The 21,502-nt window shown below is 45.0% G+C and overlaps 1 protein-coding gene across 1 annotated transcript in view; it reads right to left on the bottom strand.

The window, feature by feature from the left end:
* LOC127043314 (gap junction beta-6 protein-like) overlaps positions 1 to 15,535 on the bottom strand; it is a 71,607-nt gene extending 56,072 nt beyond the window's left edge. Inside the window, exon 1 of the mRNA XM_050937326.1 lies at positions 15,423 to 15,535. Within this exon, the coding sequence (XP_050793283.1) occupies positions 15,423 to 15,427 (5 nt within the window). The 5' untranslated portion in view covers positions 15,428 to 15,535. The remainder of the gene's footprint in view (positions 1 to 15,422) is intronic.
* Positions 15,536 to 21,502: the final 5,967 nt, after the last annotated feature.

Below are 21,502 nucleotides of genomic sequence, written 5' to 3'. Positions count from 1 at the left end.
CTCAGAGTCTGAGTTAGGTTTGGGCTGCCAATTTAGCATTATTCACACAAAATATTTTTTTAAGAGGGGAAAATGTAATAGAAGAGGCTGTAAAACTGGGAGAACAAGGGTTGAGACACTGCCTGAGTCCCATGACAGATACAGAATATGGGTGACAAAAATGGCAATGATAAGAATATTTTATTAAGCTGCTAAAACTGCAGCATGGTTCTGAGGATACAGCACTAGACTGGGAGTCTGGAGACTTGGGTGCGAGGGTTAGTTCTGCCACCAAACTTTTATGTGATCTTGGGCAAGTAACTGTGGCTCAGCTTCATACATCTCTAAAATGGGTGTGATGGTACTTGCTTCCTTTTATAAAGTGCTTTAAGATCTATGGCTCAAAAGTACTACATATGAGCTAAGCATGGATACCATTTGTCCCAGATCACAGGGACCCCTGGCTGATGGACACATTGGAAACTAGTTCAAATAAAGGCATACTGAAACTTTCAGAACACCTATGGCTCTCAGTTTAACCATCAGGCAGCTGAGCGAACTATGAAATTTTTATATTTTTTTCTTGGTTAAATTGCAGCTGGTTGGACTAATGGAGTATATAGCCACATGTGAACATAAGGAAAGAGAAAATATTAGCTTCTTCTTTAGCACTATATTATATTCTTCCTCCATGGATGGACAATGCTCCTTGTCATGTTACTGTATTGTATAGATTTGTTGTCAGAGCAGGCAATGGCCTCCTTAGAGGAAATGCCAAATTTGAATGTATCTCCTTTATCAATATCATCGTTCTATGACTAAAAAGACAACAGCATTTTACATGCACTGTGGAGAAAGGATAATCTGTATTCAGGTTTTGCTGGGTATTAATTTAATAAACATGGAAGCTCATGCACTATGGTGATGGGAAGGTGGGGGGGGGAGGGAGAGAGAGATTCTTCCCTTTGCACAAAACTGCAGAGAGATTTAACAGGATGGAATCGGTAAGTTTCCTCTTTAAAAATTCAGCATTCATTAGCATCTGCTGAACAAAGGCAAAAATGTCAATTGAAAGAGAGTGTCAGTAATAACATACCTGCTCTCCCACTGTGGTGCTTTCAAAGAGTTGTAAAGAAAGAAAACTGCAATTTTGCCTGCAGAAAGTGGGATGCAGAAAGTTTAAAGGAATTTTTTGGAATATGAGATGAGTTAAATGCTTTCCATAGAAACTCCTGCCTCCTGCCCATATACTGTTGTGAGTATAATACTTAACCCAATGGCTGCAAGAAAACAGTCAGAGAAGAACTCCAGGAAAACTTCTGAGGCTTTATCTTCAGAAGAAGAGACTGGAGACATGGAAGACCAGGAGGACAAATAAGCAGAGAGTAACTTGGGCAGGTTTTGCTCTCAAGAATGTCTACATGGGGCTACCTACATGTCCCTCTTAGGCAGAAGAGTCCTGGTTTTTCAAAAGCTGCATCCTTCACATTCCAACATTATTGAATGCAATTTTTTGCTAAATTTGCTGGGCCTGAACCTGTCTCCTCTGCCCACTCTTTATCTTACAATCCAAACAAAAATAGAGCAGTATTACAAGGTATGAGCTAAACTTCACAATTCAGTCAAACTTCCCCTCCCTTTCTTGCATTGGCATCATGTCTGTTCAGACTGTAAGCGCTTAAAGGAAGAGATTTTGTCTTCTTGTCTTTCAGGATGCCGCCTAATCCACTGTTGGCTTTATACAAAAGATAACTAATAATTATGTAATATTCTATTCCCCTTTTGTTAGGAGGAGAGATTGGTGCAATCCAACTTACTCACAAAGACTGTACACAAAGTCCTGCTTCCTTGAACACAGTAGGAACAAACAACACCAGGTAGTTTCCTTGCTCATAACTTCCAAACCCGCCTCTACAGCCAATCCTGTACACTAAGGAACTATGTCTTTTGCTTGCTCTCAGGACCACTCTGACAACTACCTCTCTTGCTGTCTGCAGCTAGCTTTCTTTTGGTTTTCTCATTGCTTTTGGCCTCTCACACACAGCTGCAACCAATCAATCCACAAGCTCCTGCATTTGTAATCAGTCCCCAGGAAAACCCAAGGCTTATCTTCTGCTCAGGACTTGTCGTACTGGCCAGTGACTTCTATTGCTTCAGCTATCACTACACTAAAGAAGCTAAATTGTTCCCTCCCTTTAGCCTGAATGAAGGGTACTTAGTACATCCATTGACTTTAACCATGTCTGAGGTAATATATTTTATTGGACCAACTTCTGTTGCTGAGATGCAAGTTTTCTAGCTATACAGATCTCTTCTTCAGGTCTGGAGACCAGGGTCTGGAGTCCTGAAGAAGAGCTGTGTGTAGCTCAAAAGCTTCTTTCTTTCATCATCAGAAGTTGGTCCAATAAAAGATATTACTTCACTCACTTCTTCTCTCCAATATCCTGGAACTAATACAGCTACAATAACACTGTATTTAACAGGTTTGTAATTTATCTATAGATCAAAGACATGCCTGATGGCAGCCATTAGCACCTTCCAGCATAACAATATTGTATTTGCATTTGCCTGTCTCCCGCTTACTTTTGTACTACACAGTGAAACCCATACAAGCAATTACCTTTATAAGGCAAATTCCTGAATTAAGAGACAGCCCCAAAATCTGAGTTCAGTTCTGCTACACCAGGGGTGGCCAAATGTACTGATCCTCTGAGCCACATCTGACAATCTTCAGAAGTTCGAGAGCTGGGGCACACCTGCAAGGACTTGGGGCTTCAACTCTACTCCTGCTAAAGCCCCGAGGCCCAGCAGGCACGCCCTGTGGGGCTAAAGCCCCAAGACACCCCCACACACACTGGGCAGAAGCTCCTACCCCACCATCCCACTGCCAGGCAGAGATCCTAAGCTCTCTTGTCCCTCCCCCACCCCAGTCTGGTAGGTGGAGAATGGGAGGGATGTGGGGGGCTCTGCAAGCCGCACTTTAACAGTTGGCCACCCCTGTGCTACACCTTTATTAGGTGGCCACCTTGGTGGAACAGCCAATTTTTGTTGGTCCCTTGTATGAAATGTAACTATTCCTGCTCTTCTCTTCTTTCTTCTCACCCCCTTCATTTCATGCCCAAATATTGATGCCAGGGAGGGAGAGGAGGTGTTTAGGGTGGCTCATGAGTGTAGTACTAAAGATCAATGGGATGAAACTGAGCACAAGAAAATGTGGGCTTGAGAATGAAGACAGAGAGGTCTAATGGTGAGTTTTACGAGCCTCTTAGTGAGAGTGGTGGAAGTTCTGTAACAAGAGTAATTTAAGACTAGACTGAGCAAAGCCCTGGAGAATATACCACAACAGACCCTTTCCCTGGGAATCAGCAAATTAACAAAATAAGGCCTGGTCTATCCTTAAAAATTAGATTGACCTACCTATGTCACTGAGGGCTGTGAAAAATGTCATGCCTCTAGTGCAGTGGTTAGGTCAATCTAATCCCTGGTGCAGACACAGGTGGATGGAAGAAATTTTCCCTCAACCTAGCTCCCTTCTTCTCTCAACCGAGCTACCTCCTCTTGTAGAGGCGGATTTACTACATGGGCAGAAAAAAACCTTCCGTCGAGTCAATGCAGAATGTGTCTATGCCACAGAAGGATCTACTGGAGCATTTGTAGTGTAGACATAACCCCACAGAGCAAACACAATAATACAGGCAGTGGTACAACATCACAGAATTGTCTCTGTTAATTCAGTAACCATTTATGATAACACTGCTTGTTCTGTGACCATTAGTAAACTCTTGATAATATGAGATCTCACTTACATACTTGGCTCTTAAACCTCTGTGGCAGGAGTGAACCTACACCGTGGAGGGAATGGACTAGCTGAGCTAACACTTGTAGCAGTACTGTGGAGCATAGATGTGTCGCATCAATGGAAACCCAAAGCTGCTCTGCACAGCAGCATCTTACAGAATAAGCTGCCTGCTGTCATTGTCACATGCCACTGGGATTAAACTGATACCTGGTTAAATGTAAAGAAGGGAAAGTTAATGGGTTTGTAAACATTGCTTATTATGAGCTTGCCAGACTTGAAGGGTCAATGGGAATTCTAGCTAGCAAAGACGACCAGCTGATTCGTACTGTACAGTGATTTGGAGGGATTAATCTGAAGCACATAGCCGCCAACCAGAGTCTGTGCATGAGCATGTGCCCCCAAGGAAATGTGTTTGTAAAGGGGGGTGGGGAGGAAGAGCTTTGACAGCTGAGCCTGGTAAAAACCAAACAGTAACAGACAGAAAGACGGGGGATGACAGGGGATGATCCACTTTATAATGGTCCTGTTCTGACATTAGCTCTGAAGCATCAGGCAATAGCCACTGTCAGAAGACAGGATACTGGGCTAAATGGACCAGTGGTGTGACCCAATATGGCTGTTCTTATGAGAGATAGTGTCAGATTTAATTCCTTCTTGTACGTCATCATCAGAATTCTAATTACAGGTCCCATCTTTTACATCATTTATAGTGCAAGCCCACTATAGGCAATAAAGTTACACAAGTGTCACCAAGGGCATAATCTGGAGACGACTGAGGTTACACAGACACAACAGGAATTCCTATGAACCACTGGAAGAATTTACCAAGAGTTGTGAGGGATTCTCCATCACTGGCAATTTTTAAATCAAGATTGGATGTTTTTCTAAAAGATTTCTTCTAGAAATTATTTGGCCTGTGTTACACAGGAGGTCAGACTAGGTGTTCACAATTGGCCCTTCTGGCGCCTTGAAATATATGAAATGGAGGGCATAGTGTGGCCTGCAGAACATTTTTTACTGTGGTAATGATGATGTACGAATTGGAAAGCTCTCAGACCCCAGAATGACATTGCAGGGCTGGGCATTAGAAAAACCATCCATTTACTTGTCAACCGAGCACATTTTATCTGGAACCACAATAAACAGAGAACTCCACAGTGCCACCAGGACATGGATTTTAGGACTATCTGTGCATCATGAGAGAACAAGTGTCAACCTTCATGTAACATTAGTCTGTTTGGCAATCCTGACGTTCTACTTTCTGGAAGGATTAGATTGCTACACAGAGATGCATGCAAAGGAGCAGAAAAGGTTGGGGAACATTCCCTGTGGGCCAGTAAAGCAGATGTTCCCAACTCTTCCTGCTATTTCAACTGAAGCAGAACAATAACAAAAGGTGTGGCTTTCTCATATTGCAAAAAGCCTGCCCACTCAGGGATGTGTTGGTTTGAAGGCTCCGCCCCAGGGACCTAGGGTCACTTCACTCTCATGCTAGGGAAAAGACTTTGCAGTAATTGTTCACAATAAAAACTCCCAAAGTGGTGATTTTCTACAAGGTGAATTATCTACAAAGCGTGTCCCTTGTTTACGTGAATGTTTACAGGCATTTTTAATTGGAAGCCTTATCTAAACAGAGATCTTATCTTCATAGTAGCAGGGACTAAACCCATGTGTTCATTGTCAATCAAAAACACATTTTGTGGATGAAAATTCAAAGATGCAAGGAATGAATGAAACAATACTGACAGGTACATAAGCATTGCAAAACCTGTTCAGAACCGTGATTCATCTAGTCCAGTATCCTCTGTCTGACAGTAACCAACATCGGATGCTTCAGAGGAAATGCAAGAAACCCTGCAGTAGGCAGTTATCGGATAACTTGCTCATAGGGGTGTGGAGTATGGAATACTCTATTAAAATTGTAAGCTACCATTTTAAATGCTCAGGGATTTCCTGGCCCTGCTTGCAGGCAGGGGGCTCTATGTAGGGAAGCATGAAATCATATCCAGAGTTAGTTTTCAGAAAGCAAGCATAGAGAAAGATGGGGCGCATTGTGCCTCTGGTTTAGGGAGCAGCCTGCTTTGTCTCTCTCTGGTTTGGGATCCTTGTGTGTTATTGTCCTGAATTCTAAAACTCCCAAAGTGGTGATTTTCTACAAGGTGAAATTACATTGCTATCTTCCTGCAAGAGTATTTGATATTTGTATCTAATTTCTCTGTTTGACTGCCATGAACATAACAAGGGGATGTGCCAAGGATCAGCTAGAGGTTGGCTATTGCCCTGAAACATGCCGGTTTAACTGAACAAGTTAATAAGAAGACAAGATTTTTTGCATTTGTGTATCCAAGATTCATTTTAACTAAGAATGTTCTCTAGAGTTTCCATCTTTGGGGAGGATTTCAGGAGGCAGGAAAGGTCTTATTCCACATAAAACAGAAAAAAGAGAAAAGCAGCTTTTATCCTTGTGGGTAGAGAGTTCTTCCAGAGAATGATCAGCATTCTTTGGACTCCCAACTCCTACTTTCCCACCCTGAAGGACCTACGCTGCAACTGCAATTCCTTTAAGTAGGAGAGAGGGTGGGATGCCCAACACCTCTTTAATCAGTCACCGGGGGATGACTGTCAAGTGACATCAGTTGCACTGTATCCAGAAGGGCTGAACACGTGACCACTGGATACAGTGCCAGCTTGAACCCTTCTTGGCACTGCAGAACACTAATGAAAACACTATGTTTATGGAGCCCTTTCCACTGAAGGATCTCAAAGCCCTCTACAGACATTAATGAAAGGGCCCTCTCAACCAGGGAAGTGTTCTTTCCTTGGGGCACAATGAAGCCCATAGAAGTTAGATAACTTGCCTGAGGTCATAGAGGAGTTCTGTGACAAGGCCAGGAAAAGATCCTAAGTCTATTGACATGGACCTGTGTTTTAACCCAAGACCATCCTGTCTCTAGGCCAAACCCATGTAGTTTTAAACTCTTTCCCCTGTCTCTCCCAAGTACTGGGGAAGGATGTGATGATGATTAAATACACAGGGCTCATATTCAGCCCTGAGTTGCATGAATGCAGCACAGCTGTTTTCAGTGGGACTCCATGGACGCAAGTGAGAACACAGGTCGACCCATTGTGTCTTCTTTACACCAGGACTCTGCCTATCATACTAAGATGCTTCTTATAGCGTGGGAGCTGAGGGGAAACAGAATGCAGAGAGAGGCAAACTGAATATAAAAATGCATTAAACAGCATGAATATTGGTTCTGTTGGCCCATCTCAGTTCAGCCCAGCAATTTTCAGCTGCATTTGGATGGCTGAGAGGGGGGTAATAGGTGCCTATATAAGACAAATCCCCAAATCTCAGGACTGTCCCTATAAAACTGGGACATCTGGTCACCCTACTCTGGGCTGGCCTCCTAGAAACAAGAAAGAAAAGAATCTCTCCTCCACCGGCCTCATAGGTCTGAGCTACATTGACTCACACGCACACACAGAGTCTGACAATGTCCTCACTTGTTCCTCCAATAGACATCTAATTGTTGGTTATTACCTGTGACCACATTCTAGAGGAACCACCCAGTGGCAGGGAACACCTCGACTCTCCTCTCAGCACGGTCAGAGCAGCTGGTTAGCTTGATTGCTTGGGAGGCCAATGACTAGGCCTTCTGCCTCCCCAAGATCTCCAATGTCCTGTTCTGTGAGGTGGCCTTGTTCTCCCCCACTCAGCAGCAATGGAACAGGACAGGCCCTCCCAGTGCTGCCACTGCTACTCTACAGGCCCATGACCTCACTGTGGGGTTGCACTGTGCATGTCCGGGAATGTCTCTGAAGGTGAAAGCGCCAAAGAATAGTCTTGCAAAGTTGAAGCAGATGCTTGCCAGGGGCATGTCCAAACTAGAGTTGCTTATTCGCTTGATCACTATTAATATTTTCTCCATCCTACAGCCAAGGGCGCTTCAGTCAGCCTAAGAGAGCAGGATCAGCAGGACCAGGAGAAGCCTTTCAGTCTCACTTCTGCTGAATGAAGGGTGAGGGTAGAAGGGCCGTCCATCCTTACTCTCCCCCTCCCATGAAGATCACTGGAGGATTGGGCTTGGCAGCGGGTATACTTGCTGGCTACTGGAAGGCTCAGGTGCATGAGAGCCATAGGCCAGATAGCCACTTGATGGGAAATGGGATGGGGAGGGGGGGGCATGCCAGTTAGCCAGCCTCAAAGAGATTGAAAAAATATATACAGCCACACCCCCTGGCTTCAGGCGGTGTCCATCATATACAGGGGGTACAGTTTGTTCAATGGCTCTCAGCACCTCCACTAGACAAACTGTCCCCACCAAGATGATGACTACAGGCACTGGGGAGGTCCCATTGACTGTTAGAGAGGGGTATTTGGTGGTCCAATAGGCCAATACTTGGCTGTGAATAGTACTTGAGGGCCTACATACAGGGGCACCCAAATATGCTGTATCATCTGAATATAGCAACTCAAATCCAATTTTCAGTCATTCTCTATTATGGATCTGTAACTAAAACAATGTTCTGTAAGAGATAACCCTGTGCAATGTGTAGCGCCAGTTAACACAACACAGTGAAAAGGAGACCTACCAGCCTAAACTCAACCCTTCATGCCCAGCACCTCCAACATATAAAATTCTCAGTTGTCCCTCAGAGTGTGCATAAGCCACTTCCCTTAACATGTAGGGCAGCTGCACATGCACAAAAAGATGGAAATAGCAAACAGGCAACATCACTCAAAACAAATAGCTCAATAAAGTCTGATTCTTACATGCAACGTCCCAGAATACATTGCAGTAGTGATCTTATTCTATATAAACCAGCCAATGTATTTAAAGAAAAATGATTTCTTTTTTAATGAACATCAGTGCATTGTTAGAATGAACCTTTATTTACAACTAAGTAGGTTTCTATTTTTTTTTTATAGGGACTCATATTTCTCTCTTCTGTTGCTCAGCTAACCGTATCTGATCATGCAGGCTTGAGCCTAATATATGATGAAAGATTATCTGAGTGATAATGAAATGCACCTGTCATGCGGGTGTGGGCTTAAATCCCTGAAGTATACCAGCTCTATGGACTGAGTAGTCCGACCTGTAGGGTCAGGATAGGAACTTGCTTTTTTGCTCTACAGTGAGTTAGCCAGCTGGTGAATAACAGCAAACTACAATCCTGCTCTTAAAAAAAAAAATACTCATAAGACTGCATTTTAGTAAACATTGAAATGAGGAGTAAAATTGAAATGTCATGTGGCAATCTCATTAATGAGCACGAACCAGCTTATAAACAGAAATGTTGTGACCCAGGATTGCTATACTGAAAGGAGTACATTTTAAGATAGATTAAAGTTTAAAGTAATTGTTATCTTTAGTTGGCTTTTGTCACACCTGAAAGGACATGTTAAAATACTGTTCTACCCTGAAGTCAGTCTTTAAAGTCACCTAAGGCTTCCTCTCTTCTAAATGACATTGCCAGGGCATAAGATCATGGGCAAGAAAAGGGTGTGGTCGCTGCATGCTGGCACCAGCCGCCCCTTCAGAAATGTTTTAAATAAGGTGAGTCAAACATGTCTTCAGAGAGCAGTTACAAAACAAGGAAACCGCTGATGAGCAACGGCTTAGACAGACCTAGTTAACTTTACTATATTTTTTTCATACGTGCTTCTATTCAGGCGGTAATAATGATGAAATTCCTGCAGGTCTATGTAACACCTGCAGCCACAGTGAATGCAGAGGCTCCAATACAACTGGTTGGAATGGCCCCCACCCTGCTGGGAGCCCCTGTGGTCTCTAGGATACCAGCCTCAATATCCTCATCATGCCCCCATTGGCATAAAACATATTTTGTATGAGCTGCACTGGGGAAAGAGGACAGTCAGGTGGGAGTGACTAGTCCACAGCCATCTGCAGCAAGGTGGGGGGCTGGTGGCATGCTCCTCCTCGCAGCCCCCATTCTCTGGTTGCCTGATGGTTTTTGTTTGGTTATTATTTCTGCAGGGTCTTAGGTGGAGAGGAGACAACACAGCACCAGAAAAAAGGGAACTCTGTACTTGGGGAGCATTATTTACCACAATTCAGACCGTGACTGCTGCTTCACCCTGATTAGGTTTGGTAAATTACAAGTATGCTTTGAGGCAGCAGTTCTTTAAGGTTTGATAGTCTAAGAGGTAGCTAATGCTGAGGAATCCATGGGGTCCTACCATTGTGCTTTACCCTTTGTCCAGCCATGGTCCCCTGATAATGCTTCAAGATAAGCACCTGGGATGGCACCCAAGAAGGGACTTAGGTGTTGCAATGCTGACTGTCACAATGCTTAACTTTTAGCCATCTAGAAAATCAGTCACAACACTGAGATCCACAAAGCCAAGTTAGGTGCCTAAGTGCCCTATACAATGGATTGGGGTGGGAAGCGGCACCTGACATCATAGAATCATAGACTGTCAGGGTTGGAAGGGACCTCAGGAGATCATCCAGTCCAACCCCCTGCTCAAAGCAGGGCTAATCCCCAGATAGATTTTTGCCCCAGATCCCTAAATGGCCCCCTCAAGGATTGAACTCACAACCCTGGGTTTAACAGGCCAATGCTCACACAACTGAGCTACCCCTCCCCCAAAATGGGACCTTCAGCATCAAAAACATCTGCCTCTATTGCTGGTGTTAACTCCGTAGCTGGTAGATTGCGATCCACAAAAGCCAGCTCGATAGGTGAGGAGTGGCCCACACTACATAATGGGATACACTGATGAGCGGGTGTGTGCTAGGCCCTGCCCCTGCATGGGGCATAGATAGGTGCCTAATTCCAGGCTGCAGGGAGGCACCTATCTTTGTTTGAGATCTATGACCATGAACCTGCTGCCTGGAGTCAGGTGGCTGAGACATGTAAGCCACTTCCCTATGGGAATGAGGTAGGTGCCTGCAATACTCCATGCAGAACTCGGGGGTGAGAGTGGTGTCATCTACTTTGTAATTTGTAGCTCAGTGGTTAGAGCACCCACCTAGGATGTGGGAGACCAATTCCCCTCCTCTTTGCCAAAGGAGGAGAAAGGTTTTCAGCTGGGGTCTCCCACCTTTCAGGAAAGTTCTGGGACTGCTGAGCTATGGGCTATTCTGAGGTGGGATTTCCTCAGGCTCTGCTCTTGAAGCTGTTCCACTGTGGCTAAATAATGAAAGTGGCATTGGAGAGGGGAACTGGTGCCATGGTCTCCCACCTCCCAAGTGGCTGTCCTAACAATGGAGCTAGAGTCATTCCCTCACTCTCTAGCCCAATAATGGCTCTGTTGTGGATACTTACATAGTCACTGGGCTAGAAATCAAGTATCAGAGGGGTAGCCGTGTTAGTCTGGATCTGTAAAAGCAGCAAAGAATCCTCTGGCACCTTATAGACTAACAGACATATTGGAGCACGAGCTTTCGTGGGTGAATACCCACTTGTCAGATGCATGTAGTGGAAATTTCCAGGGGCAGGTATATATATGCAAGCAAGCTAGAGATAATGAGGTTAGTTCAATCAGGGAGGATGAGGCCCTGTTCTAGCAGTTGAGGTGTGAAAACCAAGGGAGGAGAAACTGGTTCTGTAGTTGGCAAGCCATTCACAGTCTTTGTTTAATCCTGAGCTGATGGTGTCAAATTTGCAGATGAACTGAAACTCAGCAGTTTCTCTTTGAAGTCTGGTCCTGAAGTTTTTTTGCTGCAGGATGGCCACCATAAGGTCTGCTATAGTGTGGCCAGGGAGGCTGAAGTGTTCTCCTACAGGTTTTTGTATATTGCCATTCTAATATCTGATTTGTGTCCATTTATCCTTTTCCGTAGAGACTGTCCAGTTTGGCCGATAGCAGAGGGGCATTGCTGGCATATGATGGTGTATATTACATTGGTGGGCATGCAGGTGAATGAATCGGTGATGGTGTGGCTGATCTGGTTAGGTCCTGTGATGGTGTCGCTGGTGTAGATATGTGGGCAGAGTTGGCATCGAGGTTTGTTGCATGGATTGGTTCCTGAGCTAGAGTTACTATGGTGCAGTGTGCAGTTACTGGTGAGAATATGTTTCAGGTTAGCAGTTTGTCTGTGGGCGAGGACTGGCCTGCCACCCAAGGCCTGTGAAAGTGTGGGATCGTTGTCCAGGATGGGTTGTAGATCCCTGATGATGCGTTGGAGGGGTTTTAACTGGGGACTGTATGTGATGGCCAGTGGAGTCCTGTTGGTTTCTTTCTTGAGTTTGTCTTGTAGTAGGAGGCTTCTGGCTACACGTCTTGTAGTAGGAGGCTTCTGGGTACACGTCTGGCTCTTCTCTGGACCCTCTCCAATTTCTCCACATCTTTCTTGAAATGCGGTGCCCAGAACTGGACACAATACTCCAGTTGAGGCCTAACCAGCACAGAGTAGTGCAGAAGAATGACTTCTCGTTTCTTGCTCACAACACACCTGTTAATACATCCCAGAATCATGTTTGCTTTTTTTGCAACAGCATCACACTGTTGACTCATATTTAGCTTGTGGCCTGTTATAACCCCTAAATCCCTTTCTGCCGTACTCCTTCCTAGACAGTCTATTCCAATTCTGTATGTGTGAAACTGATTGTTCCTTCATCAGTGGTGCACTTTGCATTTGTCTTTGTTAAACTTACCTCAGACCATTTCTCCCCAGCCCCATGTGCAAAAAACCCCAAAAACTAAACTGTTTGATGCATTTGCAAAACAACCCATTGAATCGTACAGAGATGCACCTTTACCCGCAGTGCAAGAGGCAGAATGAGACATGCCTTTCCCACACTATAAAAGGTGTAACCAGCCAATTTTTGATGTGCTGTATACACAGGGCTGTCAACCCACCTGCATTGGTCAAGGCTTCACCTGCAGCTTCCCTCCAGTCACCCACAATCAGATCAGAGCCAGAAACTGTTTTAAGAGAGTCTCAAGATAACATATCAGAGTATGTAAATCATGAATGCAAAAACAAATTCTTGGTTTCAGCTTATTCAAGGTCATCATGTTTTGCCTCTAATGTGCCTCGATGCATGACACTGACATATTTTTCTCCAATTTTTTCTCAAACTACCAGTGTTGTCCTGTTTTACACTTAATATGCAGATTATTTTCTGATCTCCAGTTTATACAAGAAATCTGGAGTCTCGTTCTCCATTGTGCTGTACCTTGTGCATAGTGTGTGTACCTACTCTTCACTATATGTATCCGTGGAAAGTGTGTGTATCTCCTTTTTGGATTTGATAGCATTGTACAATACAAGGGACAAGGCAGTGGAGACTCAGGCCTTGGTAGCACCTTTCCCAGTGGGATTCTGTAGGTAACATTTCATTCCTTATTCCAGCTAAGTCTTGTCTCTGGAGTTTTGCTCTTGTGCAGTTTGGTTATCTACATTCAAGTGCACATACTTGAGTTCAGATTGTTCCTCTTTCTCCTATACATAGACAATCGATTATAAGGATCAGTACAAACTCTCCCCATTTGATCCTCACATGAGCTGTCTGTGAATCTTACTAAAGTGTCAGTTTTCCAAATCAGAGAGACATAAAGGAAAACCTCCCTCTTGGAAAGGTGGGGCAAAATTGTATTAATAATTTTCAGGACAAGAAACAGTGATCAAGCTAAAACTAGCTTTAATTGGTAGCCTATCAAGCTGTACCACTGTCTAAGTCTTATTAGTGGCCACTCAAAACTGGGAAGGTTTTTTTCCTACCTTTGAAATTACTGAAGAAACCTGAAAGAAATCCTTATCAAATGGCTTGATCCAAAACCCACTGAAGTCAATGGGAGCCTTCCCATTGATTCCAGTGTATGTCTTTCCATTCTCTTCAATGGACTTTGGATTAGGACCCACATCTCTACAATGGAAAAACCCATGGAGCAGTATAAGTGAGGGGCAAATATGTTAGCACAAAATGTGAACTGGATCTTGTAAAGCAAGAGTTAACTCACACAGCCAAATGACCACTTCAAGTGGGGCAGTCAAACCAAATTCCACTGCATATTTATTTAGTTTAGTTAATAGGACTTCTGTAAGGGCTCTGTAGTCCTGGCACTGGTTCAGAACAACATATCATAAAGCTTAAATGACATTAGCAAAGACAAGTATCAGAGGGTAGCCGTGTTAGTCTGGATCTGTAAAAGCAGCAAAGAATCCTGTGGCACCTTATAGACTAACAGACGTTTTGGAGCATGAGCTTTCGTGAGTGAATACCCACTTCCTCAGATGCATGGCAAAGACAAATTATTCATGCTCAAATTTCCAGATCTTTGTCCCTATGGAAACTAGTGCATACAACATTATATCTCCATTTATGTAAGATTACTGCAATTACATGCACCAGGGGAATCTACATGATTACATGCCATCATGAAATGTAAACATGACATGTCCTTGCACACACAACTGGGGTTAATCAGGGCTTCTACCTGCTGAAAATCTGAACCTTAAGCTTATCTTGTTTTGACTTAAATTATTTTTTTAAAGTTTTATAAACCATAACTATAGTTCTGGTTTCTGATGTATACAGGACATCAGGTACACCGTCCCCTGGCCTACAAGAAGAGGTACATAGGGTAATACATCATTTATTAACATTAGGACAGCCAAATTCATCACCATCACCAGGTGCTCATAACATAACTGTCAAATTACAACTATGAGGCAACAGTAATTACACAAATTTACGAGTTTGTGTGCTTGTTTTTTTAAATAATACTATCCCAAGTTGGATAAGAATCACTCACCTAGTTTCTTGCACTTACCAAAAAAAGATGTCTGGTGGCAATTTGGACATTTATAATAATTGGCGGGGGTTGTCTGTTGGTTTGCTGTGATTCTTCAGAAAAAAGAACTGGGAGTATCATTTTGTTTTGGCAGTAGTAGATTGTAAGTGATTGAGGCAATTGTTATCTAGTTACATACTACCCACTAATATTACACAGCCATATTAGGTTTGTTAAACAAGAATTGTTATGTAGGCATATGGATTACACTCAACACACAGATCAGGTACAATTTATAAACATAATTGTATGTTACCTTAATAAAACTCCCTGATGGGATGAAAGGATGGGCAGTAATTAGATTAGAATTATTTTAATGAAATTGATGCCCTCCACTAGAGTTAATTTCAGAGCTAGGATTTTTACCCCAGGCACACAATCCAGGCCTCACCACTTGCTTTTCCTCTAACTGGGACACCCTGGTGTGCTGTCCCAGCAGGGAATTGCTAGTACTATTAACATTAGATTAGAACTAGCAGTTCTATCAACATTTAGTTTTGGAAGCACTTGGTGGTGGAGAGAACGGGAAAGAGGGAAAGGAATGGGGAAAAGGAAAAGAAAACAGGGTCAGGAGAAAAATCAGAAGAGAATGTTTCCCTGGCACAGGAAGGAGCTCATCAGCTTGAGCCTGAAAAGCCACTTCAGACACTGGGATTCGGCAGGGGTGACAGGCGATTTGATTCAAGGTAAGAAAATAACTGGAGCCTGAATATTACTTTTAGAATTTGTTCCCCACTTTTAGCCACTTATGTGATACAGCCCCTTTCTGACAAATCTCTGAAAGGAAAGTAACTCTGCTCTACTAGTTTGGTTATTTCCACACAAAAACCCACCTTTAAACAAAAAGTTTCCCTAGAAGCAGAGAAGTCCTACCTCATAGAAGAGCCTCTCTTCTCCACAGCAATCTTCAGGTGTCTCTGGAAAGATGCGTGTTCCAATGGGGTAGTGACAATATATCTCTTCTCCCTCCTCTGACCTTCTCCCAGTGCTCTTGCTGATAGGGGAAGGGAGGAGAAAGGGGAGATGCTAATCCCAATGCGAATACAGCATTTATCACTTAGCAGCCGGTTGCACCCTCAGGGGATTACCACAGCATGGTGGATGGGCACTTACTACAAGGGCTTTCCTTTAACTAACTCAATTCAAAATCTATCTAGTAAATGCTCTTAATCCAGTTTATTCTTTCCCCAAATCAGTTTGTCTTGCATTGATAACTGACCAACTTAAGCAAAACTAGTAAAAGTGAGGGTTAAAATGGTGTAAGTGACTCTACAGGAAAGCATCTTAGTTGATTTAGTAAAACCAGTGGCACTTTTCTAATATAAACCAGGCCTAAATCAGGTGAAGCTTTGCTATGAGTGCAGTGAAAATCCCAGGGAATGGGAATAGAACAATTCTCAAAATTCATTTCATTCCCCTCTTAGGTGAGTTTCTTCTATAAGGGGCTAGAAGAAAATAAAGTTCCTGTCTACAGTAGGCAAAATGGAGGTCAAGCAACGTGCAACGGTTGGCTGTAGCACTTAGCATTTGCATCACCTATAAAACTGTGTCCACAACCCAATGCCATCCTAGGAGTTTTACTAGCATTGGGACCATTGATTTGTAGTGTAAGGGTATGTCACCACTACTGAGGCCATGTCTACACTACACCCACTAACAGCTACAGTGCTGCAGCTGTGCCACTGTAATGTACATGCTTCCTACAGCCACAGAAGGGGCTTTTCCATTGATACAGATAATCCATCTTTCCCAGAGGCAATAGCTAGGTCAATGGAGGAGTTCTTCCATTAACCTAGCCATGTCTACGCCACTGGTTAGGTCAACCTGACTATGTTGCACAGGGTGTGAACTTTTTTTTTTTTTTAAACAGCCCTGGGCGATGTGGCTAGGTTATTCTAATTTTTAAGCGTAGGCCAGGCCTGGGACTATACCTGCATAGTTATGTCAGTGTAGCTATGTCGAGGGGCACCAGAACAGAGGGGGCCAGGAGGCCATGGTTCCACCAGTTTTTACCAGCTATAAGGGTGAGCAATGGGAGGAAAGGGATGGCGGAATCTTGGGGAAGAGGCAGTGCAGGGGCAGGGCCTAGGGGGAACGGGGAGTGCGGGGGGCAGGGCCACGGTTCAGGTGCCTGTGGCTCCCCTACTTTTAGGGAGCTTCTATCACTCCCGGCTCTGCTGGCATAGATCCATTCCATTCTAGGTGAGTGCACACCCATGTGCACAGTTGTCGGAGATTTTTTGCCTTAGCAGTATTCGTAGTTCAGCTGTGGTGCCCTCTGGAGTGCCACACTCATGTGTTGGCATATCAGGGTGTAGGGCCAGCGGCGCCTCTCAGTTCCTTCTTACCAGCAACTCCAACAGAGGGGCAGAAGGGTGGGTAACGGAATGGACATGAGCAACATATCCTGAAGAACAACAGTTACAAAAGGCAGGTAACCATTTTTTCTTCTTCCAGTGCTTGCTCATGTCAATTCCATTCTATTCATAATCAATATCCAGGGAGATAGATCAGAATTCAGAAGTGCAGCTTGTAATACTGCTCTACCAAAGCCAGTGTTGTCTCGGGCTTGCTGAATAAGCTGGGTAAGTGCGTAGTGAGATGTGAATGGATGACCAAGTAGCAGCCCTGCAGATATCTTGAATTGCACCTGGGCCAGGAAGGTCACAGAGGATGCTTGCGTCCTAGTCGAGTGGGCGTTTACAATTGCTGGTGGAGGCACTTTTGCCTGTTCATAGCAAAACCTGATCCATAATAAAATCTGCTGGGTGGACACCGGATGACCTTTCATTCTGTCCATCACCGTGACGTACAGCTGTGTTGACTTGCAGAACGGTTTGGTCCTTTCGATGTAAAAGGCTAGCGCTCTCCTGATGTCCAGAGAGTGCAATCTATGCTTCCTCCTGAGACTTATGAGGCTTTGGGAAGAAGACAGGAAAGAATATGTCCTGGCTCATGTGAAATTGTGAAACAACCTTGCATCCGACAAAGTGGGTATTCACTCACGAAAGCTCATGCTCCAATATGTCTGTTAGTCTATAAGATGCCACAGGACTCTTTGCTGCTGAAACAACCTTGGGCAGGAAAGCTGGGTGCAGTTGCAACTGGACTTTGTCCTTGAAAAACATCGCATAGGGCGGCTCCGAGGTAAGCACCCTAATCTCAGAGACCTAAGGGCAGACGTTATCGCCACCAGGAAGGACACCTTCCAGGAAAATAGAAGCAGGGAAGAGAAAGACAATGGCTTGAAGGGGGCCCCCTATGAGCTGCACCAGCACTAGATTTAGGTCCCAAGGAGGGATGGGGTCCTGGACATGGGGGTAGAGTTGCTCCAGACCTTTTAGAAACTGGACTGTCATGTCATGAGTGAAGACCAACCTGCCCTGAAATGGAGGGTGAAAGGCTGATACAGCGGCCAAGTGGGCCTTAATTGATGAAAAGGACAAGCCCTGGAGCTTGAGATGCAGTAGGTAGTCCAGGATTGACTGCAATGAGGCCTGTTCAGGCCTAATACCCTGGTCCGATGCCCATCACATGAACCATTTCCATTTGGCCAGGTAGGTTTCCCTGGTGGAAGGCTTCCTGCTGCCCAACAGGACCTAATGGACATGGGCCAAGCATTCCTGCTCTTCCGCATTTAACCATGCAGCAGCTAAGCTGTCAGGTGCAGTGCCGACAGGTTCAGGTGCAGAAGACTGCCATGGTTCTGGGACTGCAGATCCCACCAGAGAGGCAGCTGCAGTGGGGCTGCCACTGAGAAGTCCAGCAGCATGCCAAGCCAGTGCTGGTGAGGCCAAGCTGGGATTACCTTCACCCTGTCCTGTTTGATCTTCATGAGGACTCTGTGGATTATTGGCACCGGTGGGAAGGCATACACCAGAGCCCTCAGCCACAGGAGTAAGAAAGTGTCTGACAGGGAGTCCCTGTCAAGCCCCTGAATCAAACGGAACACGTGGCATTTCCTGTTCTGACAAGTTGTGAACAAGTCCATTCAGGGACTTCCACACCTTTGGAAGATCACACTGAACACCTCGGGATGGAGTGACTGTGATGTTCTGTACATCGGTGGAATACCCTGGCACCCCCATGTTCATCCTTATAATATGATTGTGTGGTATCCAATGCAAAGTTTGTCATGTCGGGTGCCTTTGGAAGGCTCATGATGCACTGAGTATTGTTGTTATAGTAATGTTCTAGGTTTTAATTTCATGTATATAGTTATGAGGCTGAAAATGTGTCCTCATTGCTTAAAACAAGCCCAGGGGGCAAAAACTCTTCAAGAGCAGAGGGGCAGTTCACATCTCATCAGGGCATGTATAGGACAAACCCAGCCCAGCCTCACAGGAACAAAGGACACTGGCCTAGGCAGCAACAAAGGATCTGCTGGACTCTTGAGTGAGTCACCCCTCTTCCCTTGGTCAGTTTGGGACTATGATAAGGTAATACTCACCTGACTCTGAAGGGCGGTAGGGTGGGAGGAAGAGACAAAGCCAAGAGGGAAAAAAGAACATGATAAAAGGGAGAGGAAAGAAGCCAAGAGGGAAGAAAGAACATGATAAAAGGGAGAGAGGTTTGCCGTGGTCGCTCTCTCTTCCACCTCCATCTACAGACATCACCACCAAGCGACTGAAGCACTGATCAAAGGGGAGAGCCTGGCTGAAGGGCAACCAGCCTGTGGCGAGAAGCATCCAAGTTTGTAAAGGCATTGGAAGTGTTAAGATCAGCTTAGAATGCATTTTGCATTTCATTTGACCAAATTGGACTTCTTGTGCTTTGACTTATAATCACTTAAAATTTATCTTTGTAGTTAATAAATTTATTTGTTTATTCTACCTGAAGCAGTGCATTTGGTTTGAAGAATGTCAGAGACTCCCTTTGGGATAACAAGCCTTGTACATATCAATTTCTTTGTTCAACTGATGAACTCATATAAGCTTGCAGTGGCCATAACTGGACACTGCAAGACGGAGGTTCCCAGGGTTGTGTCTGGGACCGGAGATATTGGCTAGTGTCATTCAGTTGCACAATCCAAGCAGCTTACATGCCAGAGGCAGTGTGTGAATAGCCCAGGAGTGGGGGTTCTCACAGCAGAGGTAAGGCTGGCTTCCAGAGTCAAGGATTGGAGTGATCTAGCAGATCACCAGTCCAGATAACACCAGGGGAACATCACAGTGAGCATTATGGTAAGACGAGAAGGTTCTGCTGAGGCAATCTGCTAGTACATTTCTAGTCCCCGGCAGATGCGTGGCCATGTGATGAATGGCATGCTGCACACAGAAGTCCCAGAGCTAGAGAGCTTACCGGCAAAGGCCCGACAACCTGGCTCTGCCTTGCTTGTTGATATAAAACACCATGGTGGTGTTGTCCAAGAGGACTTGTACCACTTTGCCTTTCAAGTGGGACCGGAAAGCCTGGCAGGCCAACCGATCCACTCCGAGCTCCCTGACATTTTGTGGAGGGAGTGATCATCCCACAACTAGCGGCCTTGCATACTGAGCTCGCCCAGACGGGCTCCTCAACCCAGGTCTGAGGTGTCAGAAACCAGGGTCAGTGACAGGGATGGGACTGCGATGGGAACTCCCTCCAACACTGACCCGGGGTCCAACCACCATTCCAGTGATGACTGCATGTGGTCCAGTACTCTGACAGCCAGGTACAGACTGTGTGCAGTTCTGGTGTCCCATGTTCAAGAAGGATGAATTCAAACTGGAACAGGTTCAGAGACGGGCTACGAGGATGATCCGAGGAATGGAAAAACTGCCTTATGAAAGGAGACTCAAAGAGCTTGGCTTGTTTAGCCTGGCCAAAAGAAGGCTGAGGGGGGATATGCTCGCCCTATATAAATATATCAAGGGGGTTAACGTTAGGGAGGGAGAGGAATTATTTAAGTTTAGTACTAATGTAGCCACGAGGACGAATGGGTATAAACTGGATATTAGGAAGTTTAGACTTGAAATTAGACGAAGGTTTCTGACCATTAGGGGAGTGAAGTTCTGGAATAGCCTTCCGAGGGAAGTAGTAGGGGCAAAAGACTTTCCTGGCTTTAAGACAAAGCTTGATAAGTATATGGAGGGGATGTTATGATAGGATCGTCAATTTGGGCAATTGATCTTGAATTACCACCAGACAGGTCTGCTCAATGGTCTGCGGGGAGATGTTGCATGCGATGGGTACTGAGTTGCTGCGGAGAACTCCTTCTTGGGTGCTGGCTGGTGACTCTTGCCCACATGCTCAGGGTTTAGCTGATCGCCATATTTGGGGTCGGGAAGGAATTTTCCTCCAGGGCGGATTGGCAGGTGCCCTGGAGGTTTTTCGCCTTCCCCTGCAGCGTGGGGCACGGGTCGCTTGCTGGTGGTGTCTCTGCAGCTTGAGGTCTTCAAACCATTTTTGAGGATTTCAATAACTCGGTCCTGGATAGGGGTTGTATAAAATTGGATGGGTGGGGTTCTGTGGCCTGCCTTGTGCAGGAGGTCAGACTAGATGATCAGATTGGTCCCTTCTGACCTATGAGTCTATGAGTCTATGAGTCTATGGGATATAGACAGGCCATGTAGACCAACGCCAGCCACGTTTGCCACGGTGAGCAGGTGGCCTTTTTTTTTTTGTTTACTAATAGGCCAAGGTCATGACAGGTAGGACGCACCAGATCAAGATTCTTCTGGACTTGATCCCGCAATCTGCCCTTGATGAGCCAATTGTTGAGATAAGGATAGACCTGGACCCCTTGATGTTTCCGTGGGGACGACGAGAGACCAAAGGGAAGCCCCTTAAATTGAAAGTGGTGCAGGCCCACCATAAAACAAAGGAGCTATCTGTGTCCACAGAAGATGGAAATATAAAAATAAGTGTCCTTGAGATCGAGAGCAGTGTACCAGTCTCCTGGATCTAGGGAGGGGTGATGGAGACCAGGAAGACTATGCAGAACTTCAGCTTCTTGAGATATTTGGTGAGTC

This window comes from Gopherus flavomarginatus, chromosome 1 (assembly GCF_025201925.1).
Source record: "Gopherus flavomarginatus isolate rGopFla2 chromosome 1, rGopFla2.mat.asm, whole genome shotgun sequence".
NCBI lineage: Eukaryota > Metazoa > Chordata > Testudines > Testudinidae > Gopherus > Gopherus flavomarginatus.
The sequence above is the reverse complement of the archived record's forward strand: the minus strand, read 5'-3'. Positions and strand labels throughout refer to the sequence as shown.